The following is a 23668-nucleotide window of genomic DNA, read 5'->3' on the forward strand; positions in this document are numbered from 1 at the left end:
GGGGGGGGGGGGGGAATATCACGCTTTTAAAAAAATTCTTTTAATCATTTAAATCAAAGTCGTGCAGTGGAAAGTAAATAACATATTCGGAATTGGTTCGAAGCCTAGGTCGACTCCTACTCTAAGGCTCGCGATCCTTGATCGCACCGTTGGGCAATCCACTAAAACTCTTCTTTCCAAAAATCTCGGAAAGAAGCAATGCGTATAATATGCAAGAATATAAGATAGTAACAACCGACTCTCTTATGTGAGTTTAAGTACAATGCAAGCTTTAAAATAAAAGTATACTGACACTTATATGGAAGATGAAGTTTGGTCAGTACTTGAACGAAGTAGTTGCTTGCGTGAAGACAAGTTGTAGAGCAGTAGAACGAACAGTAGCAGCTAGCACAGAGATGAACTTTGAACCAAACAAATTTAGTTCACCCAGCCTCGGACCTCGAGCTCACTTTTATAAGAGTCGTAGATGTTCGGTCGACCAATCATTGGGTTCGGTTGACCGAACCAGCTCCCTTCCATCTTTGCTGAGATATGATGCTGATTCAATTTTCGGCATTTAATGACAATTAAGTGTTTGGTCAACCGATCCCTTTGTTCGATTGACCGAACAGAGATCCTTCCCTGTTCGTCGAGATATGGAATTAGTGCGCCATTAAGTGATGATTGTTTGATCAATCAATTCCTGATTCGGTCGACCGATCAATCGCTCTTCCTTCTTTGCTTCTGCTCGATATGTACTGTGCCGAGTCATTAGGGTTCGATTGGCCGATCCTCTGGTTCGGTCGACCGATCAAGTTTTGATCAGACCCTGCTCTGTTTTGGTTTGAACTGATATCTGCTCTGAGTTGGTCTTGTTCTATCGACCAATCATCAGGTTCGGTCGACCGAACAGGAAGAACCTGCAAAACAGTGTTAGACAATAATCCTGCAAAATAGATATTAACACAGTAATAATATATCTAATACATGTGTAATAATAGACAGTTCAACTGTCTTCATCTCAACTTAGAAATTTTCCCGATTTCTTCAGTTGGATCAGCGATCTTAGGTTGTTCCTTTCAAGAACATGATTTCACTGTCGTTCCTTCAGTTGCTTACCTCAATTTATCTGTCAAACATTGGTCCTCCAGACCTGTTTGAACTTTGCCTACTCAATGTCTGATCGCCTGATCCATTAGGACTTTTCCTGTAATACTACACTAGCCAATAGCAATAATAGTAATACAGAATACTTGCTTGGAGTTCACTCTTCCAAGACTTCTCGTTACCTAAGGTTATCTCACCCTAGAATTTTCACCATCTGACTTCACTCACCAGAACCTAAGGTTACCACCCGTTAGGGTTTTCTCCACCTGGCTTCACTCACCAGGACTTAGTATTCGGCTACCCAGGGATCAGATCCTCCAGACCTATCAAATCCACATGGCTTCCACGATCTACCAAGATTTCCCTTGCCTTAGTATTCGGCTACCCAGGGATCAGGTCCTCTAGACCTATCAAATCCACCTGGCTTCCATAATCTACCGAGATTTCCTTTGCCTCAGTATTCAACTACCCAGGGATCAAGTCCTCCAAACCTACCAAATTCATCTGTCTTCCATGATCTACCGAGATTTCCCTTGCCTAGCCTGCAACTAGGACTTCACTTGCCTAACCGCAGTTAGGACTAGTCACTCGGTTGACTTCCCACCCTTGCCTAGCCACGACTAGAACTTCCCATGATCAAGCTCTATATATCATACTTAAACATATTTGTCGGACATTACAACCTTGGAGGTTGATTGTACCAACACCTTGACCTGAGGTCGATTGCACTAACAAATGCGACGACAAAAATCCACCTCACACTAGAGAGCAATGATATCAAAGTTTTATTTATTGGTGCAATCGACCTTCAGAGTTTTGATATTTATTAATATATTTAATAGAGTTTGGTCAAGCTTAACCTAGCCAAGTGTAAAGTCCTAACTGGAGGTTAGACAAGAGTGCGGAGTTTACCGAGTGACTAATCATCCAAACTAGAGGTTAGGTAAAGGAAGACTGAGAAGTCTACTGAGTGATTATTTCTAACTGGAGGTTAGGCAAGTGAAACCCCTAAAGAGAGGTAACCCTAGGTAGTGAAAAATCTTAGAGGAGTGAACTCTAAGCAAGAGAAAACCATAGGGGGATATAACTCTAAATAATAAGAAGTCTCAGAGGAGTGAACTCTAAGCAAAGAAAAAATCTAGGGGTAACTCTAGGTAATGAGATATCTTGGAGGAGTGAACTCCAAGCAAGTGTGACCAGAAGATTTCCGGTCAACCGCATATGGTTGATAGGACCATCGAATTTTGAATGCTGCTAACACTGCTTTACTTTACTATTTTATATTAATCGTGTTAACTTAGTATTGTAGGAAATTTTTAGTCAATTAGGTTGATCAGACACCGTGCAGGATAAAAGAAAGTCCAAACAGGTCGAGAGGACCAGATGTTTGGCGGGTAAGTCAGGTAAGCAACTGGAGAAAAGATTTCTAGTGTGGACGAATCTAAGTAGGACAATAGGCACGGGTCCAACTTAAAGCCAACGTGGAAATCAAAGTTCAGACCAAGACTAAATCTTGGTCTTAGAAAGATAAGTTTTAATTCATAAATATTTAAATTGTTCGTACATTTATCTTTCTAACTTTATGTTGCAGAGACATACATAGATCTTTGAATTTTGCACGTGTAGCCATTGACAGAGCTTGATTAAAGTCTCGAATCAAAAGTTGTGGTTTCTTAAAGATTGTTGTGTCAAACCAGTGGATTAGAGGCATCCTGAATCATTTGGAGACGCTTGGAAATGAGGCATCATAGGTCAATCAGAGACACTCTGGATCAAAAAAGTTATCAAGATGATAATGCATAGATCAAATCAACATTCATAGAGGCACCCTGGTACATTAGAAGCGCCACCAATGCAGTATAAAAGGAGTGTTTGGTCAGTGCTTTCTTCACCAATTCCTGTACGAGCTTTCAAGTTGATTCTATTGTGCTACTTACGCCCAACTACTTGGTATGACTCTGCTACGCCTAACTGCTACAGTAAGAACGATGCCAACTTCAAGTTTCGATCTTCAATCAAAAGTATTGTTAGTAAAAGATTGTTCCTTTTTATTATTCTTATTATACTTGCATAAGAGAGGGTAGGTTGTTACACTCTCTTCGTTTCTCTATTCGACTTCTTTGTCCAAAGGTTCTTCGGGAGAGAATTTCTTGAATTGCCTAATCAAAATGGTCCAAGACATCATGAGACTTAGAGTAATAATCGCGGGACTACAAACCAAGTAAAAAAGCAACATGTTTTTATTTTCCACTTCGTATTTGATTTTCCAAAAAAATTTAAACGGTGTAAAAGAAAAGTCACGTTCCTTTCAAACCTACATTATCTTCGGGGAAAAAAGTCCAAGGGCGCACCTCACTAAAGAGGGTCATTGTAACCACCGTGTCTCTTCTCATTATGGTAATTATCATGTCCCTTCACATTATGGTAATTATCATGTCTATTGACATGCAAGGAGGTCAGACTAGTGACAGGTCAAGAGGTCTATAAGTCAGATGGTCAGGAAGTTGTCATGTTGATAAGTTAACCAACTCAAGTCAGGAGGTTGGGCTAACTCGGCAAGTCAAATACTAATGACATTTACATTGATTGGGGTTATAAATCTACCGTATGACTGTCATGTCCACCTACTATGTATTTTAACAAACATTCATGATTTGATAAATAAAAATTAGTTGTATTTTAAATTATTTTTAAAAATCAAGTGTTTTTTTTATTAAATTACCCTTTTTGAAATTGAATTTGACTTCAATAAATAAAATACATATTTTTTAATCTCACTTTGATAAAAAAAAAAAAAAAAATAGATCCGTTATCTTAGTTTTTTCCCTTAGTGTCAGCCTCACGGATATTGAGGGAGGAATCTCACTTTGATGAAAGATTATACGGAAGTATAGATGGAGGAAAGATAACTTTAGAGCTTTAACTATTATGCGATAGTGTTTTTAGTTTTGAATTTATTCTAGTAGTTGTTAAAAAAATTATAATATTAAATTTATCATCTTCTAAATTAATGATTCAGAAAATTAGATACCATTATAAAAAAAAACTATCATGCTGGATGGTAGTTTGCTTACCGGATTGAAAAATTATACGTCAATTAAAATACCGTAGATTATTAATAACTTAACTTGTTCCTAAAATTGCCTGATGCTTGTAGTGATAGCTTATTACTTTGATTTTTATGTACTACATTCTTTTAGTTGTTTAAGTTGAAATTGAGAGAGATTTAACTTGTTTGCCTTGCGCTCGCATCAAAAATTAGAGCGGTGATTAAGAAGTTTTGTTGAATTCATTTCAAGTTCGAAAGAAGTTTTGTGGCTGAATTGTGCATCCAAATAGTTGTATATCTGATGGTAAAAGATGATATTATAATCTTCGTGGTCCTTTTAGGACAACCCTTCTAAGATGACGGTATACATTTAAATGTCTCTCGTGATTTATTCCTTTTTAGAGAGTATGAGGTAGTTTTGGAGAAGCCGCTAAAGTTACAAGTTTTGTTCCATTGAAAATAATACGGAGAGGGCAAAATATTTTTTAGATAATTCATTATCAAAAAATAAATATAGTAATTGATATGAATACACGAAATAATAACTCTTTTTATTTAGACACATATGTTCAAAAAAAGATATAACTATAAGAACCGGTCTTTAACTTACTATAATAAAAAATCATAATAACTTTAAAAAAAAATTAGGAGCAACCTCTACAATTTTAATTTTTTTTTATTTTCATCTTATAGCAATAAAACTTACAAAACTATATTTAAAAAACTTTAATCAATATAATATAATAAGTAAGATAAAACATAGATATAAAAATTATTATTTACCAATTTATTTATTATGTTTATCCATTTTAAGTGGTACTTGATGTTTATTTTATAATTTTAAATTTATCAATAATTGATAATTTAACATTGAAAGTTTGTGTAGTCTCTTTTTCAATATAAATTAGCATTGAACTAGTAAAAAAAATTCATTTTCCATCTTCTTCTACAGTCGTGTCTTAACAATCTTCCATCCAAGTTAACTAGTTAAAAAAATCATCTTCCATCTTATTTCGTAATCACGTATTGACAATCTTCATGGATGAAAATGTATGTTTCATAGTTGAAGTAGAAACTGGAAGAGTCAAAATAAATATAATCAATTGATTCAAAGGATAGTAATTTTTTTTTCTTTTATATTTGACAATAAGTGATATAATTTTGAAAGTATTGACACATTCTGAAATATTGATTGTGTCAAATATTAATCTCAAAAAACTCCAATTGGTACTCTATATGTAACCTTTCTTGACTTGTAAAATCATCCAAATAAAATTTTTCAATAAGTTTGTAAATGTAATTGATATTGAATGATTTGTATCATCTTTTGGATAAAAAGCTGAGTATTTCTATTGTATTTTCATTATTGATAATTCATCTCTTGTAATATTGAATCGATGGTGCTAGAATTTGATAATAATGCTTTAAGATAACATTCTTTTACTCAGTCATCCTCTACTTGATTGACAAGGAGCTTTCATGTCCAATACATCTATCTCATATTTATCACAAAAACTTTCCACCTTATAAAATAATTGATCTCATTATTCTCTCTGCATCCACAACATTTATAATATCTTGAGACTTGTATTGCATAATTTGACAAATATCTTCAATCATTTCTAACAACTAAAGAATAAAATGCAATATAAAACAAAGTCAAATGATAACATTATACCATAAGCTTCGTCAGTCGTTGCTCTACCGAATAAACTATTTTTACCATTGATAACATCATTTAAAACATGTAGAACGAGATCAAATAAAAACAAGCAAATCACAAAGTGCCCTCAAGTGAGATCCCCAATTTTTTTTCCTCCTCTTCCAGATTCAAGCTCATTAGTAGATATCAATTCTGAAATTTGAGTAACACGAGCAATTCACAATTAATCATAATATTTGGAAGAAGAATCCAATAAATTTCACTATAACTATTGAGTATGAAAAGAAATATTCAATAAGAATAACACTTTGGGCTATTATTACCAATGTCAATTGTAGACGACATGCAAAGCAATGAACAAAATATGCATATGGGCATTCATTCAAAATGAGAGCTTGAAAATCATTCCATTCTTCTCGCATAGTACAAGCACTATCATAACATTGTCCTCGGATATTTTGTATGAGAAGATTATTATGAGATAGAATACCACAAATTTTCCTTTTCAAAGTAGATAATTCTATATCTTCCACATTGACAATGTCAAAGAATCATTTACTAATAAAATCCTCATTATCAACAAATCCTAAAACAATAGTTATTTGCTCCTTTTTTTTTTTGACTCATCCTGGGATTCATCCACAATGAAATAATATTTGGCATTACCAATTTCTTTTATGATAAACCTTTGAATTATACTCGCAGAGTCATAAATCTCCTTCTAGATTTGAGAAGAAGTATAATAAGTATTTTTAGGTGTATTTTCTAAAATAACAAATTTTATATCATCGTTATAAGAGGCTGTGTATTTTATGATTTCTATAAAATTATCACAATTATGTGTCTTGGGATTCACCGTGAGCTCTAAAAGTTAAATTTTGGAATACACATAACTTTGCATGATCAATTGAAACTTTAAGTCATAAACTATTTTTACAACAAACTCTACAGATTATTTATTCATAATATTATTAATATGTTGCAATGAGTTTATTTAATCATGAAAACTTTTTATAACATTTTTTTATAGAATTAGGGTCAATCCCTTCAATAAAAAATAAACCGCTTTTATTAACTGTTCACTTTTTTTCCAAGATTGAATCCTTCAATAAGCTACATTGATCCAAAATGTGTATTTAGCTTGACAATAAGAAAGCATGGAAGACAATAAACTACATTTTTTTACAAAGAATATTCAAACAAATAAGGAAATAACTTATACCAAGCCTGAAAAAAATTTCTTTTGATTTTTGTCAATAAATTTAGTATACTTATCTAAGATTACTTGATAAGAATCGGCAATCAAATAAGCAGGTCTATTTTCATCTATTTTCTCATACAGAAAACTCCATATTAATTTAGATCCTATTCAATTATAATATTATCAGCTTTATCAATATTTGATTTAAGATTTTCGTCGCTTCTATCAAGACTGCTCACAATCTCACATTTGTAATTAATTATTATTCTTAACTTTTTATTATTTTTTAATTTTATTTGAAGGGGAAAAAATTATTTAAAACTTACATTAAAAATTCTTAAGGGAGCGGTGGGGGAGTTGGGAGAATGTCTTATTTTTTTTAATTATTTTTTTTTATTCTTAATTCCCCTGCCTCCACAGCAGCTGATTCCTAATTGCTACAGCGTTGAAATCCAATGCAACACCACAATGATTGATAACAAAAGACAATGAGAAATAAATACGTGCGCCTTTAAGAAATTCCGCAACTGTCCTTCAGTCAATTGCTGAAAAGAAAAATAGCATTTCAATTCTCTTTTTTTCTATTCTCATTGCCATTGCATTCCATTAGCAAACGTAAAATAATTCCTCATTAACTCAACATTTATATAGACTTCACAAAACTGTCCAAACCAACACATTCCTCACAGAGCAACATATACACTGATACATAAATGATACAGTTATTGTTACCTTTAAACAAGTTCTCACAGAGCAACAGATACACTGGTATCTAATTGATGTAGCTATTGTTACCTTCGAACGGACTATTGAACCCAAATCCTGACTGTTCTATCATTATGAAGGCCAGCAGAAGCAATTTTGTTTTCCATGGGATGACAAGTAACCGAGATGACTGTGTCGGTGTGGCCTTCCATTTTTTGAATTATCTGTTTACTTTGAAGGTCCCATATATAGACGCAGTTATCTTCTGAGCCGCTGACTATATATTTACCATTTGTGACAGAAAACGTAGACGTGATGCAGTATTGTCGGTTGACATGGCCTGTATAAACCTTTAAGAACTTCCCCAATGCATAATTGCATAACTTCTGCAAAAAGAGAATCAACGGTTGAAACAAGATAAAAATAGGAGACGATCTAAAAAAAATCAATTTCAGATTTCAGATAGTGCTATAATGTTGAGTTATGTTAAATTTGACGAGCTTGCACATGGGAATAAAGACCAGTATTATTCATCTTACAAGCATATGTAAAGAAATCACAATATTAAAAAAAAAAATATAAGCCAATCTTCTTACTCTTAGGAAGTTTCTTTTCGGATTTAATTTTTCTCATTTGGAAGCCCTGTTTCACTTTTACTTTATTTTTTCTAATTTAACACTTGAGGTCTCTTTATGTTGTAATTTAGTTACATTTTTAACTGCTAAAAACATCTTAAATCATACACCTAAACATGAAGAAAACAGTCAGACGAAACTTGAAACAATTATTTAAATGAGCCTCAAAACAACTTCGAACTGGACCTCAAAGCTTAGGCCACCATAACTAAGTGGTGGATCAATCCATCAACTAGTCAGTTGATTGACAACCTTATTGGTCAGTCATTGGTTGTGGAGGGGACAAATACAAGAATATTATAACAATACTTCTTCTCACTACTTTCTAACAGCTTTTTCAACCATTTCCTTGATGAACGTACCTGGGAAGTCTTGTTTATAGCTAGTGAAGGCTTAAATTGTGTTAGAACGTTACTGAGGATTAAAGAGGAAATCCATCACACTGAGACCAATTCCCTTTGTGGCATTTATCATGAAGCTACATTTGGGTTGAGGGTTAACTTTAGTTTAAGTAAGCCATCAATTTCTCATGTATTTTAGTTGTATTATTTTTTTTAATCTCCATATTAATTTTCTTGATATTGCATGCAAGTGTGTGGCTACTGAACCTTGTGCAATGTTGTGTCAAAGGGATCTGAAGACATATACTATGGCTTAAAATTAACTTTACCCACATTAATTGTTGTCAACATCTAATATGATATCTGTATTATTGTTCTCATTACTTATTCTACTACATAGTGTTTTAAGTAAATTGGCCAGACACACTGGGCAAATAGGAATGTCTTACATAGTACTTAGCTGACTCCACCCAGTGGGATACGACGCAGGATGTTGACATTATTTTGATGTGGATGGCAATTACTATAATGCCCTAATGCACAAATTAGATGGTGCATCAGGTGTGATGGTCCATGTCAACTCTAACTGATGGGCTAATTTGTTAAACTAATTTCAAGCTAAGAAACAAACAATTATAAATGGATGACATAGATTGAAATCAAGAATTACTTAGGCTAATTAACATTTATTATTATATTTATGTATTTTATGTTATATGAGTTACTTTAATTCATATGTAAAATTCTTGCATGGATTTATGGATTTCATTAATTTGACATGCTAAGTGACAAACAGAACTTTCTGTAAGGATTTCTGAGGTTAATGAATGTGATATATGGAAAATATGTAATTTTTTTCCTTTTGTAGACACAATATATCATGATGCATTGTTAGCAATATAATTGACAAAATACTACTTAATGTGAATTGCATATGTGCGAATTTATACATTTTGCGAAGTCTCTACAACATAATGGCTGCTTGTGCATATTAAATAATAAAGCCTCAGTGACTGATAGGACTAGTGGACTAAGCAATGTTAAACAACAATGCTTCACATGAAGTAAAAGGAAGAAAAAAAGAATAATATCTACAAGATGTGTCTTGATGTGAATCGAGATGGAGCTCTTCAAGATATAGGTGATGGGCTACCCATTCTTTATACTTAGATGAGTTGAGATGGTGATAATTAATTGAACCAACAGCCAAGTAAGCACAACCAGCCCAGTCAAAGGGAATACATGAAGGACACATACTAATTCTATACCCTGAATGATCTAATGTTTGCTTCCCTTCCTCTTGCTCTCCACTCAAAAAATTCAATGGCATTGTCACCCAAAAGAATTTCCCTCCTGGTCAAGTTAGTTTGCAAGAGTCATTAACATAATGTGTTAACGTGTGATCGCTTCACACATATCCAAGTGAGTGAATAGAGTTCAGATATTGGATAGTAGTTATGGTTGTCTAGAAAAACTTTAGCATGAATCTTTATGTGTGGGCAAGTGTGATATGCTCCATAGTTTAACAGGATTTCTTCAATATGTTCACCATCAACATCCAGACCTATAACGCCATTGAAGTGTTCGCTATATAGAAATAAAGAACTATGTCATGTTCATCCTCAATATTTGGCCGTGATTTAACATCGTTATCCTCCTCACTATTATGTTCCTCTAAAACTACTATAAGCATATATGTCACCAAAAGACTGATCATCTGTTCTCCAAATGGATACGCATTGTGATGAGCCTGATAAAAAAATATGGGCTTCTTCAATTAAATCCAGACAGAGCCCTATCTCTATCTTATAAAAAAAAACAAATTGAAGATGAAACCCTTAACCTTAGCCCTATGTCAATTAAATAACATGGTTAATGCCTAATTCTTCCAAGGTCATATACAGTAAAATCGATGATAAGCAATCCAATCCCAAATAAAGAAATGAAAGAAGAAAATTGATCTTACCAGGGTGTCATCGAGGGTAGCAATAAGAATAAACTTTCCATTGGGGGCGAACTTGGCGAAGGACACAGCAGGCGTCTTGTCGTCGATAAGCACCTTGAGGCACGCCCCTGACACCGCGTCCCAGATCTTACACGACCCGTCACGGCTACCTGAGACGATGATCGATCCATCCCGAATAAAATGGACAGAGGTTACTGGTTCGTCGTGCGCCTCAATTGTCTTGACGCATTTGCCACTCTTGACATCCCAGACCCGCACAGTCTGGTCGAACGAGCCGGAGGCGATGCGATCGGAAGGGGGGTTGAAGTCGACGCAGAAAACCAAGGAGAGGTGACCGCGGAGGATCCTGACGCAGTCGGTTGGGGGCCGAACGTCCCAGACGCGGAGCGTGCGGTCGTCGGAGGCAGAGCAGATGTAGTGGGAATCAGAGGACCAGGCGACGTCAGATATGCCTTCAGCATGGCCGAACAAGGTAGAGACTGCGGCGAAGGTTTTGGCGGACCAGATGATGACGGTCTTGTCGAGAGAGGCAGAAGCCAGCAAGAGGCCATCGTTGGAGAACTTCACGCATGAGACGGCGCGCGAATGTCCGGTGAGAACGTGCGCGAGAGTGTAAGGCCGATAGGGAGGCGGCTCTGCCGCCGTGGAGGAGGCACCGCCAGGGACGGTGGCGGACATGTTGCCCTTTCGATGCCCTCGACAAATTTCGTACTTCTGAAGACCGAGCGAGCAATGTCGGCTTTTCAGCACTCGATTTTAGAATTTATAGTAGGGATTATCTCGATTTGCCAAAATTGTACATTAACAAAAGCCCTAACGAACTGTATTTTAATTATTTATTTCCTAATATACTTTCTTTCTTTAAAAATATAAAATATAAATAGTACCGTATTATTTGTCACATATATTAAATTATAAATCAATCAGCAAATTTAACTATTGAAAAAATTCAAACGGTAAAAAACCGTATCTACTGTAATATTATAGTAATAATAAAATCGTAACTACTATTAAAATAATATAGTAATTATAATTTTATAATTATTATAATACAGATTTATTTGCTTTAACAATATTTACTTTGTAACAATTATAATTTTATAATAATTATAATACAACTTATCTTATTTAAGAATATTAAGGTATGACGACTATAATTTTATAACGATTATAATGTACACTTGTTCATAACTAACTGATGAGATCAGTTTAAGATTTAATATATATGATAGAAACTAATAATATAAAAAATATAATTAATCGGATCGTATAGTCATTGAATCTGGGACGACCGATCTAATTCTACAGAAGCTCTAGTTTTAATTATTTTCGATAAAATGAAGTATCAATTTAATTTCTATCCTAAAATATTTTTAAAAAAATTAAGGCCATGAATACCACTACCTAGAATTGTAGCTCGCGACCATGATGGACATAATTGTCCGCTATCAAGGATCATAATTGTCAGCACTACCAGTATAGATTGCTAATAAGGTATTGATGTGGTCAAAAATCTCATTGTGATGATATTGTTAGGACCTGTGCAACTTAAAGGAGGAGAGGATGAATAGCTCTAATCATTTCATCTCAATCTTGTTGATCCGGTGCTAAGAATCCGGAACCCCATAACGAGGGGTCAACGCCACGAGGAGGTCAAAGGGCCCAGTGGCTCGTTGGAGAAGGACGAGCCGACCGGATTTGGAAGAAAGGGACATCTGATAGTAAAAAGCACCCTGGTAAGGACCAGGGTTCCGACGCTCAATGAAACAGTACATAATCATCGAGCGGAGGGATGCGCCGCCCGGCCGACGAAGGGAATTAAGGCCGTCTGGACGCCGTTCTTTGTCCGGTCGGCCGGACGGATGTCCTAGCCGGGCGGTGGGTAAAGGAAGGGAACACCCTCTGACAGCCGTCAAGTCGCATGACTACGTCATACTCCTACTCTGGTAACGGGGTGTCCTGTTGTCCCATCGAAGACATGCTCGGACTGTAGCAGTATGGTGTCAGGTAAGCTCTTTGACAATCGCATACCAAAGTATGGGTTGCTGACACGTCTACACCTCGGTGAACGTGCATTAGTTCTCTCCTCGCTCTATAAATAGAGCCTCTTACTTCGCCGCAGGTACGCGCGAGTCTTCATCTTGCAGCCACCTTCTTCATCTATTTCTTGCCTGACTTGAGCGTCGGAGGGTCGTCGCCGGGACCCCCCCCCCCCCCCGGCTCGGTTTTGTTGCAGGTTCGCCGAAGCACTCGAGGATCCAGCAGGGAGCGCCACATCCCCAGCGTTCGTTGACCCCTGGTTCGGACAGGATCAAATTGGCGCCGTCTGTGGGAACGTTCCTGCATCCGAACGGGAACGATGGACGAGGCTGGACGACAACACACGGCGGCGCTTTCAACAGAAGAACTCGACGCTCTGGTCGAGATGAGGGCCGCCAAACTTGTGGAGCAAAAACAAAAAGCATCAGCCGAGCGGGCGGAGCAACAAGCAACATCTGCGTCAGGTGGCCGAGCGAAAGCACCTCAAGCCACCGTCGCATTCCATCGGGCCTTATTCCGCACCCCTGAAGTCGTACCAGCTCGGAGAGATAGAGGATCTTCTTCTGACGAAATGCCTAGGCGAGACGACAGAAAGGGGAAAGCTCCCCGAGCGGACTCATCTCCCGAGCGGATCAATCGCCAATTTTCGGAGGTTATTCTACGAGACCCTCTGCCCAAGCACTACGTGCCTCCGACGATCGGCGAGTACAATGGAACAACAGACCCGGATGATCATCTGGGTAAGTTCGATAACACAGCTACGCTCCATTAATATACAGATGAAGTAAAGTGCCGAGTCTTTCTTACCACTCTCTCGGGATCGGCTCAACGGTGGTTTCGGAGGCTGCCGGACGGATCCATCACTAGCTTCAAGGACTTCCGAATGGCCTTCCTCCACCACTTCGCCAGCAGTCGGCGTTATTAGAAGACAAGTGTCAGCTTGTTCGCCATCAAGCAAGAGCCGAGAGAATCGCTTCGAGCTTACATCCAGCGATTTAACCAAGTGGCGATGGATATTCCAACGGCCACATCGGAGACGATGATGAATGCCTTCACGCAAGGCCTTGTGGATGGGGACTTCTTCCGGTCGCTCATCCGAAAGCCGCCCCAAGATTATGATCATATGCTGCACCGGGCCAATGAATATATCAACGTGGAGGAAGCGCATGCAGCCAGGAAAAAAGAAACACCAACCGAACGGGCTCCTCCTGCCGAGCGGAGATCCTTGGCCGCTCATCAACCGCCGAGAGGACCAAGGGCCGAAGCAATCCGCTCTCCTCGTGTGAGGTCCCAAGTACAAGAGGTAGCTGCCGCTCGGCCCAAGCCAAAGAAGAGATGGACCCCTATGTTCTGCTCCTTCCACCGGACGGATACGCACAACACGAGGGATTGTCGAAGTCTTCCCTTCGTGGCTAATCCCGTTCCCAGAAATGCCGAACGACGGTCTCCTTCCATCGACAGGAGACAAAGGACCCATGAAACCGACCGGACCCGCACAGAGAGGCGACATCAACAGACGTCCGATCGGCACCGATCTCCAGGACAGGAGAATCGCCGAGCATCCAGAGAATGGTCCCGACCGTCCACTCGGGAAGAGGAAAATAAAAGCAATACTTCCCGCGGCGAGATCAATGTTATTGCTGGCGGGCCGACAGGAGGAAACTCTAACCGAGCCAGAAAGGCGAGCGTCCGGCAGCTCCAAATCCACGCAGTCGGTTGCAGCCAAGAGCGGGCAAGTGGATCGGAAATCACTTTCGGGCCCGGGGACTTAGAAGGAGTTGAAGTGCCCCACGACGATGCTCTGCTCATTAAAGCGGTAATAGCAAATTATACTATTCACCGCGTATTTGTTGACACAGGGAGCTCGGTCAACATCATATTCAAGAAGGTGTTCGATCAGCTGCAAATTGATCGAGCCGAGCTGCTGTCCATGACGACCCCGCTCTACGGGTTTACGGGCAACGAAGTTCAGCCGATCGGACAGATCCGGCTGGCTATCTCGCTGGGAGAAGAGCCACTCAGGAGGACCAGGACAATAAACTTTGTGGTGGTCGACTCTCCCTCATCCTACAACGTCATTTTGGGACGACCGGCGCTCAGCGAATTCCGGGCGGTAGTCTCAACCTTCCATCAGAAGATCAAGTTCCCCGTCAAAGACAAGGTGGGAGAAGTACGGGGAGACCAGTTAGCAGCTCAGCGATGCTACATCGAGATGATCCGAGCAGAATCCAACTCCGCTCGGAAGGCGCCTCGAATCGAGGTAAATGCCATCACTGAAAAGCCACCATCTCTAATTTATGAAGAAAAGGAGGAAGTGCAGATCCACCCGACCCGAGCGGAGGCTACAAGCTTTATTGCCTCTGATCTGGAGGAGAAGCAGAAGGAGGAGCTGATCCAATGCCTCCGAAGGAATCATGATGTCTTCGTCTGGTCGACACATGAGCTGCCTGGAATTTCGCCAAGCATAGCGCAGCATGAGTTGCATGTCCGACCGGACGCTCGGCCGATAAAGCAGAGAAAAAGAGACTTCAGTGCAAAACAGAACTCTATCATCCGGGCGGAAGTAGAGAAACTTCTGGAGGCCGGCCATATACGCGAAGTGTAGTTCCCGAGCTGGCTAGCTAATGTAGTATTAGTCTCCAAGCCGGGCGGCAAGTGGAGAGTCTGTATCGACTTTCGGGACTTAAACAAAACATGCCCCAAAGATTTTTATCCCCTGCCCCGGATAGATCAGCTGGTAGACTCTACGGCCGGCTGCGAATTAATTTGTATGCTCGACGCCTACCAAGGCTATCATCAAGTGCTACTCGCCCGGGAAGATCAAGAAAAAGTAAGCTTCGTAACGGCCAATGGCACATATTGCTATAATGTGATGCCGTTCGGATTGAAGAATGCCGGGGTCACTTATCAGCGCTTGATGAACAAAGTGTTCAGGGAGCAGATCGGGCGGAATCTGGAAGTTTATGTGGACGACATCCTTATCAAGTCCGTCCGAGCGGCCGATCTCTTCAAGGACATGGAAGAAACCTTCCGAACGCTGCGCAAATATGGAGTCAAGCTAAATCCCCAAAAGTGCCTGTTCGGGGCAAAAGGAGGACGTTTCTTGGGGTACATAGTGACCGAGCGAGGAATCGAAGCTAATCCCAGCAAGGTGAAAGCTCTGCAAGACATGCCGTCTCCAAGAAATACAAGGGAAGTGCATCGGTTGACCGGTCGGATAACTGCTTTGTCCAGATTCATCTCCAAAACCGCCGACCGGGGCCTACCATTCTTCAAAATTTTGCGCAAGGCCACTAAATTTCACTGGGACGAGGAATGCGACCGAGCATTTGAAGAATTGAAGACATATCTTAATTCTATGCCTATACTAGCCAAGCCGATCGGGGGTGAGTCACTTTATATTTACCTGTCTTCAACCGAGCATGCTGTAGGCTCGGCACTTGTAAGGTCCAGCGGCGAGGAACAGCCGGTGTATTTTCTGAGCCACATTTTAAAAGATGCCGAATCTCGTTACACTGGGCTCGAGAAGTTAGCCTTTGCTTTGGTTCTAGTCGCTCGGCGCCTCCGACCATATTTCTTGGCTCACACCATCATTGTCCGGACGAATAGTCCACTAGGAAGAGTCCTGTTGAATCCAGAAGCGTCCGGACGGCTCATCAAGTGGACGACAGAACTAAGTGAATTCGATATCCAATACCATCCCCGCTCGGCGATCAAAGCGCAGTCCTTGGCTGATTTTGTGACCGAAGTGCAAAGGCCAGAGCCGGAAGCTATGTGGAGAATATATGTGGATGGGTCCTCCACTCGACTCGGAAGTGGGATTGGAATATTGCTGCTCTCACCTCAAGAAGAAAAGATGCACCTATCCGTCCGGCTGGACTACAAAGCCACCAACAATGAAGCAGAGTATGAGGCCCTCATAGCCGGATTGCAGGCAGCACGGCATGTGGGAGCCGGTCGGGTGACTCTCTATTCGGATTCACAGTTGGCCGCTCAGCAACTTTCTGGCACCTTTGAAATCAACAGCGTTCGGCTTAAACTCTACGTTGAGACCTTTGAAAAACTTAAAGCTACTTTCCGAGAGGTTCTTATTCAGAAGATTCCCCGAACGGAGAACCAGGCAGCCGATGAGTTGGCCAAACTAGCAAGTTCTATAACGCCAGTCGCCATTCAGCAACCAATTGAAAAAGTATTGCTTGTGGCGCACGTTGACCGGATGGAAGGCCTCACATTTCCAAGCGATTGGAGGGCACCCATCATAGAATTCCTCCGCTCGGGAGCCTCACCGGCCGATCGTGATGAAGCCCAGCTACTCGGGAGGAGGGCCGGTCGGTTCACACTCATCGGCGATCAGCTCTACAAGAAGGCTTTCTCTCACCCGTTGTAAAAATGCGTGAGCTCGGAAGACTCGGCTTACATCCTCCAAGAGGTACATCAAGGATCGTGCGGGGGACATCCGGGCGGACGATCACTAGCTAAGAAGATCCTGCTAGCTGGATACTTTTGGTCGACCTTGCAAATTGACGCCGCTCGGACAGTATCTATGTGCCTTTCGTGTCAGAAGTATCACAACTTCTCCCACCGACCGGCAGAGGAGATGAAGGCATCAACCGTTTCGTGTCCGTTCGATCAATGGGGGATGGATATTGTGGGTCTATTTTCGATGGCGACCGGGCAGAGGAAATTTTTGCTGGTGGCGGTCGATTATTTTTCCAAGTGGGTGGAGGCCGAGCCACTAGCCAGGATCACCGAACAGATGGTCAAAAAATTCATATGGCAACACATCATCTGCAGGTTCGGTATCCCTCGCCGATTGGTTTCCGACAATGGGCGACAATTCACAGGGAAAGTGCTAGAAGATTGGTGCAAAAGCTACGGCATCGAGCAACACTTTACATCCGTGGCTTACCCCCAAAGCAACGGTCAAGCTGAAGTAGCCAATCGGGAAATTCTCCGTATTCTGCGCGCTCGGCTTGACCACTTGGGAGGAAGTTGGCCGGATGAAGTACCGGGCGTTTTATGGGCCATCCGAACGACTCCTAAGGAAGGAACGGGCGTCACACCTTTTCATCTGGTATACGGCGTCGAAGCGGTCATTCCGGTTGAAGTCGGCGTCGAGTCCGTCCGGGTCCAATGTTACGATGAAGGCAACGCCGAGCGGAGGAATATGGAGCTGGATTTGATTGACGAAGAGCGAGCCAAGGCAGCCGTTCGGCTGATGGCGTACCGTCAACGGATGAAGCAAAACTACAACCGGCGCGTCATTCCCCGATCCTTCCAGGTCGACGACCTCGTCTGGAAGAAAATCAAGCCGGTCGGCGACGTTGGAAAGCTTGAAGCTCCGTGGGCAGGTCCCTTCAAAATCATCGAAAAGCTCCGCTCAGGCGCGTATTATTTGGAGGACGAGGACGGTCGGCAGCTAGATAGGCCGTGGAGCGCAAATCACCTCCAGCCTTACCGGGCGGGGTGAAAGGTGTGCCAATGTAAATCAGCCTGTATACTTTTTTCGACTGAATGTTTGAAATGCAGAAACAAAAAATCTAGAGAATAAATATAAGGCATCGTCAAGAAAGAACGAAGGCCCCGCGCCGTTCGGCCGGAGGTAAATTGGTTGAGTCAGGAGCTTGAGAAACGAAGGCCCCGCGCCGTTCGGCCGGAGGTAAATTGGTTGAGTCAGGAGCTTGAGAATCGAAGGCCCCGTACCGTTTGGACGGAGGTAAATTATCCGAGCCAAAATGCTCAATGCTGAAGACCCCGTGCCGTTCGGCCGGGCGTACGATACCCAAGCATCGACACAAAAACCGAAGGCCACGTGCGGGAAGCAAAGTGGTGTAATATGGCGCTAATTCTATATATTTTAAGCTACGTCGAACGGGAGCGTTAAAATTAGCCTTAACGGCCGTCTAGCCCAGACGTTAAACCGTAGAGCCGCGCCGACCGGCTATAAATATCTGCGCCGTCGAGCTCCGACGTTAAAAATCGAGAGACGAGCCGGCGTCTATAAACGTCCGAGCGGAAGGCCGACGAGTCCCGTCGTTAAAGATCGAGAGCCGCGCCGCCCGACTATAAATATCCGCGCCGTCGAGCTCCGACGTTAAAAATCGAGAGACGAGCCGGCGTCTATAAACGTCCGAGCGGAAGGCCGACGAGTCCCGTCGTTAAAAATCGAGAGCTGCGCCGACCGGGTATAAATATCCGCGCCGTCGAGCTCCGACGTTAAAAATCGAGAGACGAGTCGGCGTCTATAAACGTCCGAGCGGAAGGCCGACGAGTCCCGTCGTTAAAAATCGAGTGCCGCACCGACCGGCTATAAATATCCGCGCCGTCGAGCTCCGACGTTAAAAATCGAGAGACGAGCCGGCGTCTATAACGTCCGAGCGGCTCGCATGCGAAAATCCAGCGAAAACCCCTTTGAGGTGAGGCGCGAAGCAAAAGATGGTTAATCGGAATGGAAAAGACAAACAAGCGACGTCTGCGCGCTGAGCGGCTGCTCAGTCGCATGATGAAAGACATTAAAGACAGATCATGTCTGGCATGGCGGATTCCGAGCGGAAGAGTTTTAAGGAACACAGTCGTGATGGGGAATAGTTTCTTGCTAAAATAAAAAGTGAAAGGAACAGAAGATTATTTATTATGCAAGCCAAAAAAGTCATTACAGAGATAAGCCGGGCCGAACGGCGGGAATATAAAAAAGTTTATAAAAACGCGCTTCACACATCAAAATCAAAAAGAGCGTCGGGGATGGTGTCCATCACGCTCGCTAGATCCTCGGAGGGGATAGTCAGCTCGGCAGGCAAGTGACCTTTGGTCTTCAGATAGCCCACCGCCGCCTTGATCGCCTCCTCGAACGTGAGGGATATCTTGTCGGTGAACTTCTCTCCGAAGTCTTCCGAGCGGAGGAACGCCTTCCTCACTTCTGCCGAGCGGGCCAACTCCCCCTCTTTGTATTCCTTGAGCGTGGCGTGAGCGGCGTCACTGGCGGCTTGGAGCTCTTTCAAGTCTCCATCGAATCTTTGGAGATCCGCCGAGCGGCTCTCCTTCTCGGTGGTCAGCAAGGCGTCCAAGTCTTTGATGCATTGCTCCAGCCCCCTGATCTCCACCTTCATCCGATCCATATCATCGATGGCCTGGAGCTTCCGGGTGATCGCCGTCTTGATATCTTTATCTCGTTGCTTGATCATCGCTTCAAGCCGGACGACCTTGCTCGCCAAATCGGTAGCCCTCTTCCGTTCGGCGTCCAGTAGTTTTTTGGCATTCTCCAGAGCGGCCGTCGACTGCCCGTTGCCCCCCACAGCTTTTTTCAACTCGTCCTCTAGTTCGGCCAATCGATCGCTAATAGCGATCTGCTCCACCCAGTTCTGCCAGCAAATGTGCGCAGGTTAAAAACATAATTCGAATAGGTCAACCAAGAAAAGGAGAACATACCCCGATGGCCTGTTGTAGGTGTTGGAGTGTATACTGAAAGCCTAAGCTTTGTAAACATTCATTATGAATAAAAGAATCACATTTGGTCTAATTATCTACATTTGTTTGTAGTTGTTCATTTAATTTATATTGTAGATAACATAGTATGTGGTGTCACATACAGAAGATGATGTTATCAGTACCTTATAAATTATAAACAGTAGCTCACGACCAGAATGGAAAGGAACAAACCATTAGAAGGTCGTAGTGTAATTAGGTATTAGTTTATCTTGACTATATAATTACACTAGTACACTCAGAGTGTATTGAGTAGGACCATTCGAGGTCGTTCCTTTTATACTGACTTTATAAAGGAACAAAGACCTCAGTTATTATGGAAGTGTGTGCTCTTAATCCTAATATAATAACAAGCACATATATTTGATATTTATTTCTTTAATTTATCAATGGGTGAGATTTAGTTCGATGAATCAATAAACCCGATAAGTTGGGAAATGCTATCACTTATAGTGTGTGTTGTTGATTATAGAAGGAAACGTGTCCTAGAGATACTAGGTTGATAATGTCCCCAAGAGGAGCTCATAAGGATTGTCATGTTAAACCCTGCAGTGGACTTAGTCCGACATGACGATAAAGTTGAGTGGTACTACTCTTGGACTTAGACATTAATTAAATGAGTTGTCGATAACTCACTTAATTAGTGGACATTCGATATCTTAAACACAGGAGACTAACACACTCATAATAAGAAGGAGCCCAAAATGTAATTTGGGATTGGTGCGATGGTTCAATGATAGTTCTCTAGTGGAATGAATTATCATTGATAAAATTAAGTTGTGTGTTCGGGGCGAACACGGGATGCTTAATTTTATCGGGAGACCAAAACCAATTCCTCCTCTCGGTCCCTATCGTAGCCTCTTATTTATAGAGTTCTATACCCACCTATACCCACCTTCTATACCCACCCAATAGGGGCCGGCCAAGCTAGCTTGGGATCAAGCTAGGGCCGGCCTAGGTATGAGATTGGGTGGCCGGCCCTAGCTTGAACCCAAGCTAAGTAGGGCCGGCCAAATAAATTTAAAAAGAAATTTAATTTTAATTTTTATTATTATGTGGAAGATATATTTTAAAGAGAATTAAAAATTAAAATATCACTCTTGTAAAAAATCTACAAAAGATTAAAGAAAGAGATTAGATCTCTTTCCTTATTTGTAGATTGGAGAGATGTTTTATTTTTTCTTTAAAAATTATTCACATGTTGATAAAATTAAAATTATAGAAATTTCCTTTTATCAACCATGAAGAGATTTTAAAGAGAAATTTTATTTTTTAAAATTTCCGGAAACAAATTAGGAAGTTTTAATTGTTGATTAAAACTTGTCCTCTTTTGTTATCCAATGATGGCCGGCCACTTGAAATTAATTGGGAAATTTTATTTTATTTCTCTCAATTAAATCATGTCAAGGAAATTAAGGAAAATTTATTGTAATTAAATTTCCTAATTTGCCTAGGCCAAGGAATATAAAAGAAGGGGTGAGGGTGCCTTCACAAGACACAACATCTATTATTCCTCTCCCTCTTTTGTTCCTTGGTGTGGCCGGCCAACCTCTCCATCTCTTCCTCTTGTGGTGGCCGAACCTCTCCCTCTCTATTGGAGCTCTTGTGGTGGCCGGATACTACTCGGAGAAGAAGAAGAAGAAGGAGAGAAAGCTAGCATCTCTTGGAGCTTGGTTAGTATTTTGTTTTTCTTCCTTGGTGAAGCTTCCTCTTTGTTGGCCGAACCTAGCTAGGAGGAGAAGAAGGTGATTGGTGGTTTCTCATCTCGGAAGATCGTTGCCCACACAACGTCCGAGGTTAGAAGAGGAATACGGTAGAAGATCAAGAGGTTTTTCTACAAGGTATAACTAGTAAATTTTATTTCCGCATCATGCTAGTTATTTATGGAAATAATACCAAATACAAGAGGCTTACGTTCTAGTATTTCGAATATGTTTTTTCGAAGTTGTGTTTTTTTGTTTCTTTCTTTTCCTTGTGATTTGATTGTTCTTTTTGGTTAACCTAAAGTTATTTTAGGAAATTAAATATTAGCTTTCTATTAAAGGTTTTGTCTAGTCGGTGGTGGTTGCTCCCATATCCAAGAAGGCCATGTGCCTCGCCACGTCAGTACTGGGAACCTTTTATGGAAATTAATATTTAATGGAATTAATAACTTAAGGAGACTTGGGTCGAACGTGTTAAGTTCCGCAGGAGATCCAAGTCAAAACCTAAAAGAACAAATAGATTAAGTTTTGGATCAAACGTGTTAAGTTCCGCAGGCGATCCAAAATTTAATTTAAAAGAACACATGGTAGCTAGGAAAAGGTTCAGACCTTTGTACAAATTTTTGTACAGTGGAACCTCTAGGTTTTCCGAGTAGCAACCAACAGTAGGTTGCTGTCACCAAGCTGCCCGGGAGTCATCTTGGCTATTCGACGCCGAGCATCTATCCAAGCTTGTGCAAGAGGGCCCGTCAGAGTAATCTGCTGCTCGGGGACCATTGGCCGATCGGCAGCAGCCATGTACGCCTCTGAGGGGAGGCGCAGAACGGTCTTTATTAAATTCTGGCCGCTCGGCTCGCTCTGGGAAGTATCGGCTTTGCCGGTGGACGAAGAAGGAAGCTCGCCCAAACGCCTGATACGGCGCAAAGTTCTTGAAGGGCTGGGGGGCGGCACCTCCGAGCTGGCCCTCGGAGAACCCTGAGGGGTCGGGGCACTCTCGAGGGAAACCGTACCGGACAGCACCGGTACATCCACGCCCCACTCGGGTTGTGGCTGTTGGTGCAATATCCCTCAGGTCAAGGTTGACCTGGGTAACCAAGCTGAGTCTTGGTTTGGGTTTAGATGTTTGACAATAAGATATTGATTGAAGAAGAGTCAAGTAGGTCAAGGTTGACTGGATACTTGACTGGGAAGTCCTAACTGGGATGTTAGGCAAAATGAAAGTCCTGGTGAGTGAAGCCAGGCAGAAGAAAAGTCCTGGTGAGTGAAGCCAGGCAGAAGAAAGTCCTGGTGAGTGAAGCCAGGCAGAAGAAAAGTCCTGGTGAGTGAAGCCAGGCAGAAGGAAGTCCTAGTGAGTGAAGCTAGGCAGATGGAAATCCTGGTGAGTGAAGCCAGGTGAAAGTCCTAGTGAGTGAAACTAGGCAGATGGAAAACCCTGGTGAGTGAAGCCAGGTGAAAGTCCTAGTGAGTGAAGCTAGGCAGATGGAAAACCCTAGTGAGTGAAGCTAGGTGAAAGTCCTGGTGAGTGAAGCCAGGCAAGGGAAAATCCAGATGGATCAAGGATGATCGGACATCTGGTGTTGGGAAGTCCAAGTAGGTCAAAGGATTGACTGGATACTTGGCATGAAAGAAAAGTCCAAGTAGGTCAAAGGGATTGACCGGATACTTGGCACAGAGAAAAGTCCAAGTGGGTCAAAGGATTGACCGGACACTTGGTAAGGGAGTCCTAGCAGTCAAGGGAGTGACTAGATGCTGGCATGACATATCAACAGTCAAGGTTGACCGGATGTTGGTTTGGAT

The 23668-nt window shown here is 41.7% G+C and overlaps 1 protein-coding gene across 2 annotated transcripts; it reads right to left on the reverse strand.

Moving 5' to 3' along the window:
• Positions 1–7615: 7615 nt before the first annotated feature.
• Positions 7616–11385, reverse strand: LOC122042543 (COMPASS-like H3K4 histone methylase component WDR5B). Of its 2 annotated transcripts, none has more exons than XM_042602710.1 (2): positions 10647–11385; positions 7616–8090 (listed from the first exon to the last, which is right to left on the reverse strand). In XM_042602710.1, the coding sequence occupies exons 1-2, from the start codon at positions 11322–11324 to the stop codon at positions 7806–7808; spliced, it is 963 nt and encodes a 320-aa protein (XP_042458644.1). In that variant the 5' UTR covers positions 11325–11385; the 3' UTR covers positions 7616–7805. The 2 variants fall into 2 exon arrangements, with proteins under 2 accessions (XP_042458644.1, XP_042458645.1); XM_042602711.1 differs by lacking the exon at positions 7616–8090 and adding an exon at positions 10230–10430.
• Between the last annotated feature and the right edge of the window lie 12283 nt (positions 11386–23668).

The sequence above is a fragment of the Zingiber officinale genome, chromosome 2A (genome assembly GCF_018446385.1).
Source record: "Zingiber officinale cultivar Zhangliang chromosome 2A, Zo_v1.1, whole genome shotgun sequence".
Taxonomy (NCBI): domain Eukaryota; kingdom Viridiplantae; phylum Streptophyta; class Magnoliopsida; order Zingiberales; family Zingiberaceae; genus Zingiber; species Zingiber officinale.

Coding starts and splice junctions, on each gene's coding strand:
- LOC122042543 (XM_042602710.1), bottom strand. CDS start 11,324: ATGTCCGCCACCGTCCCTGGCGGTGCCTCCTCCACGGCGGCAGAGCCG. Junction 8,091..10,646: donor CTACCCTCGATGACACCCTG/GTAAGATCAATT, acceptor CTCTTTTTGCAG/AAGTTATGCAATTATGCATT.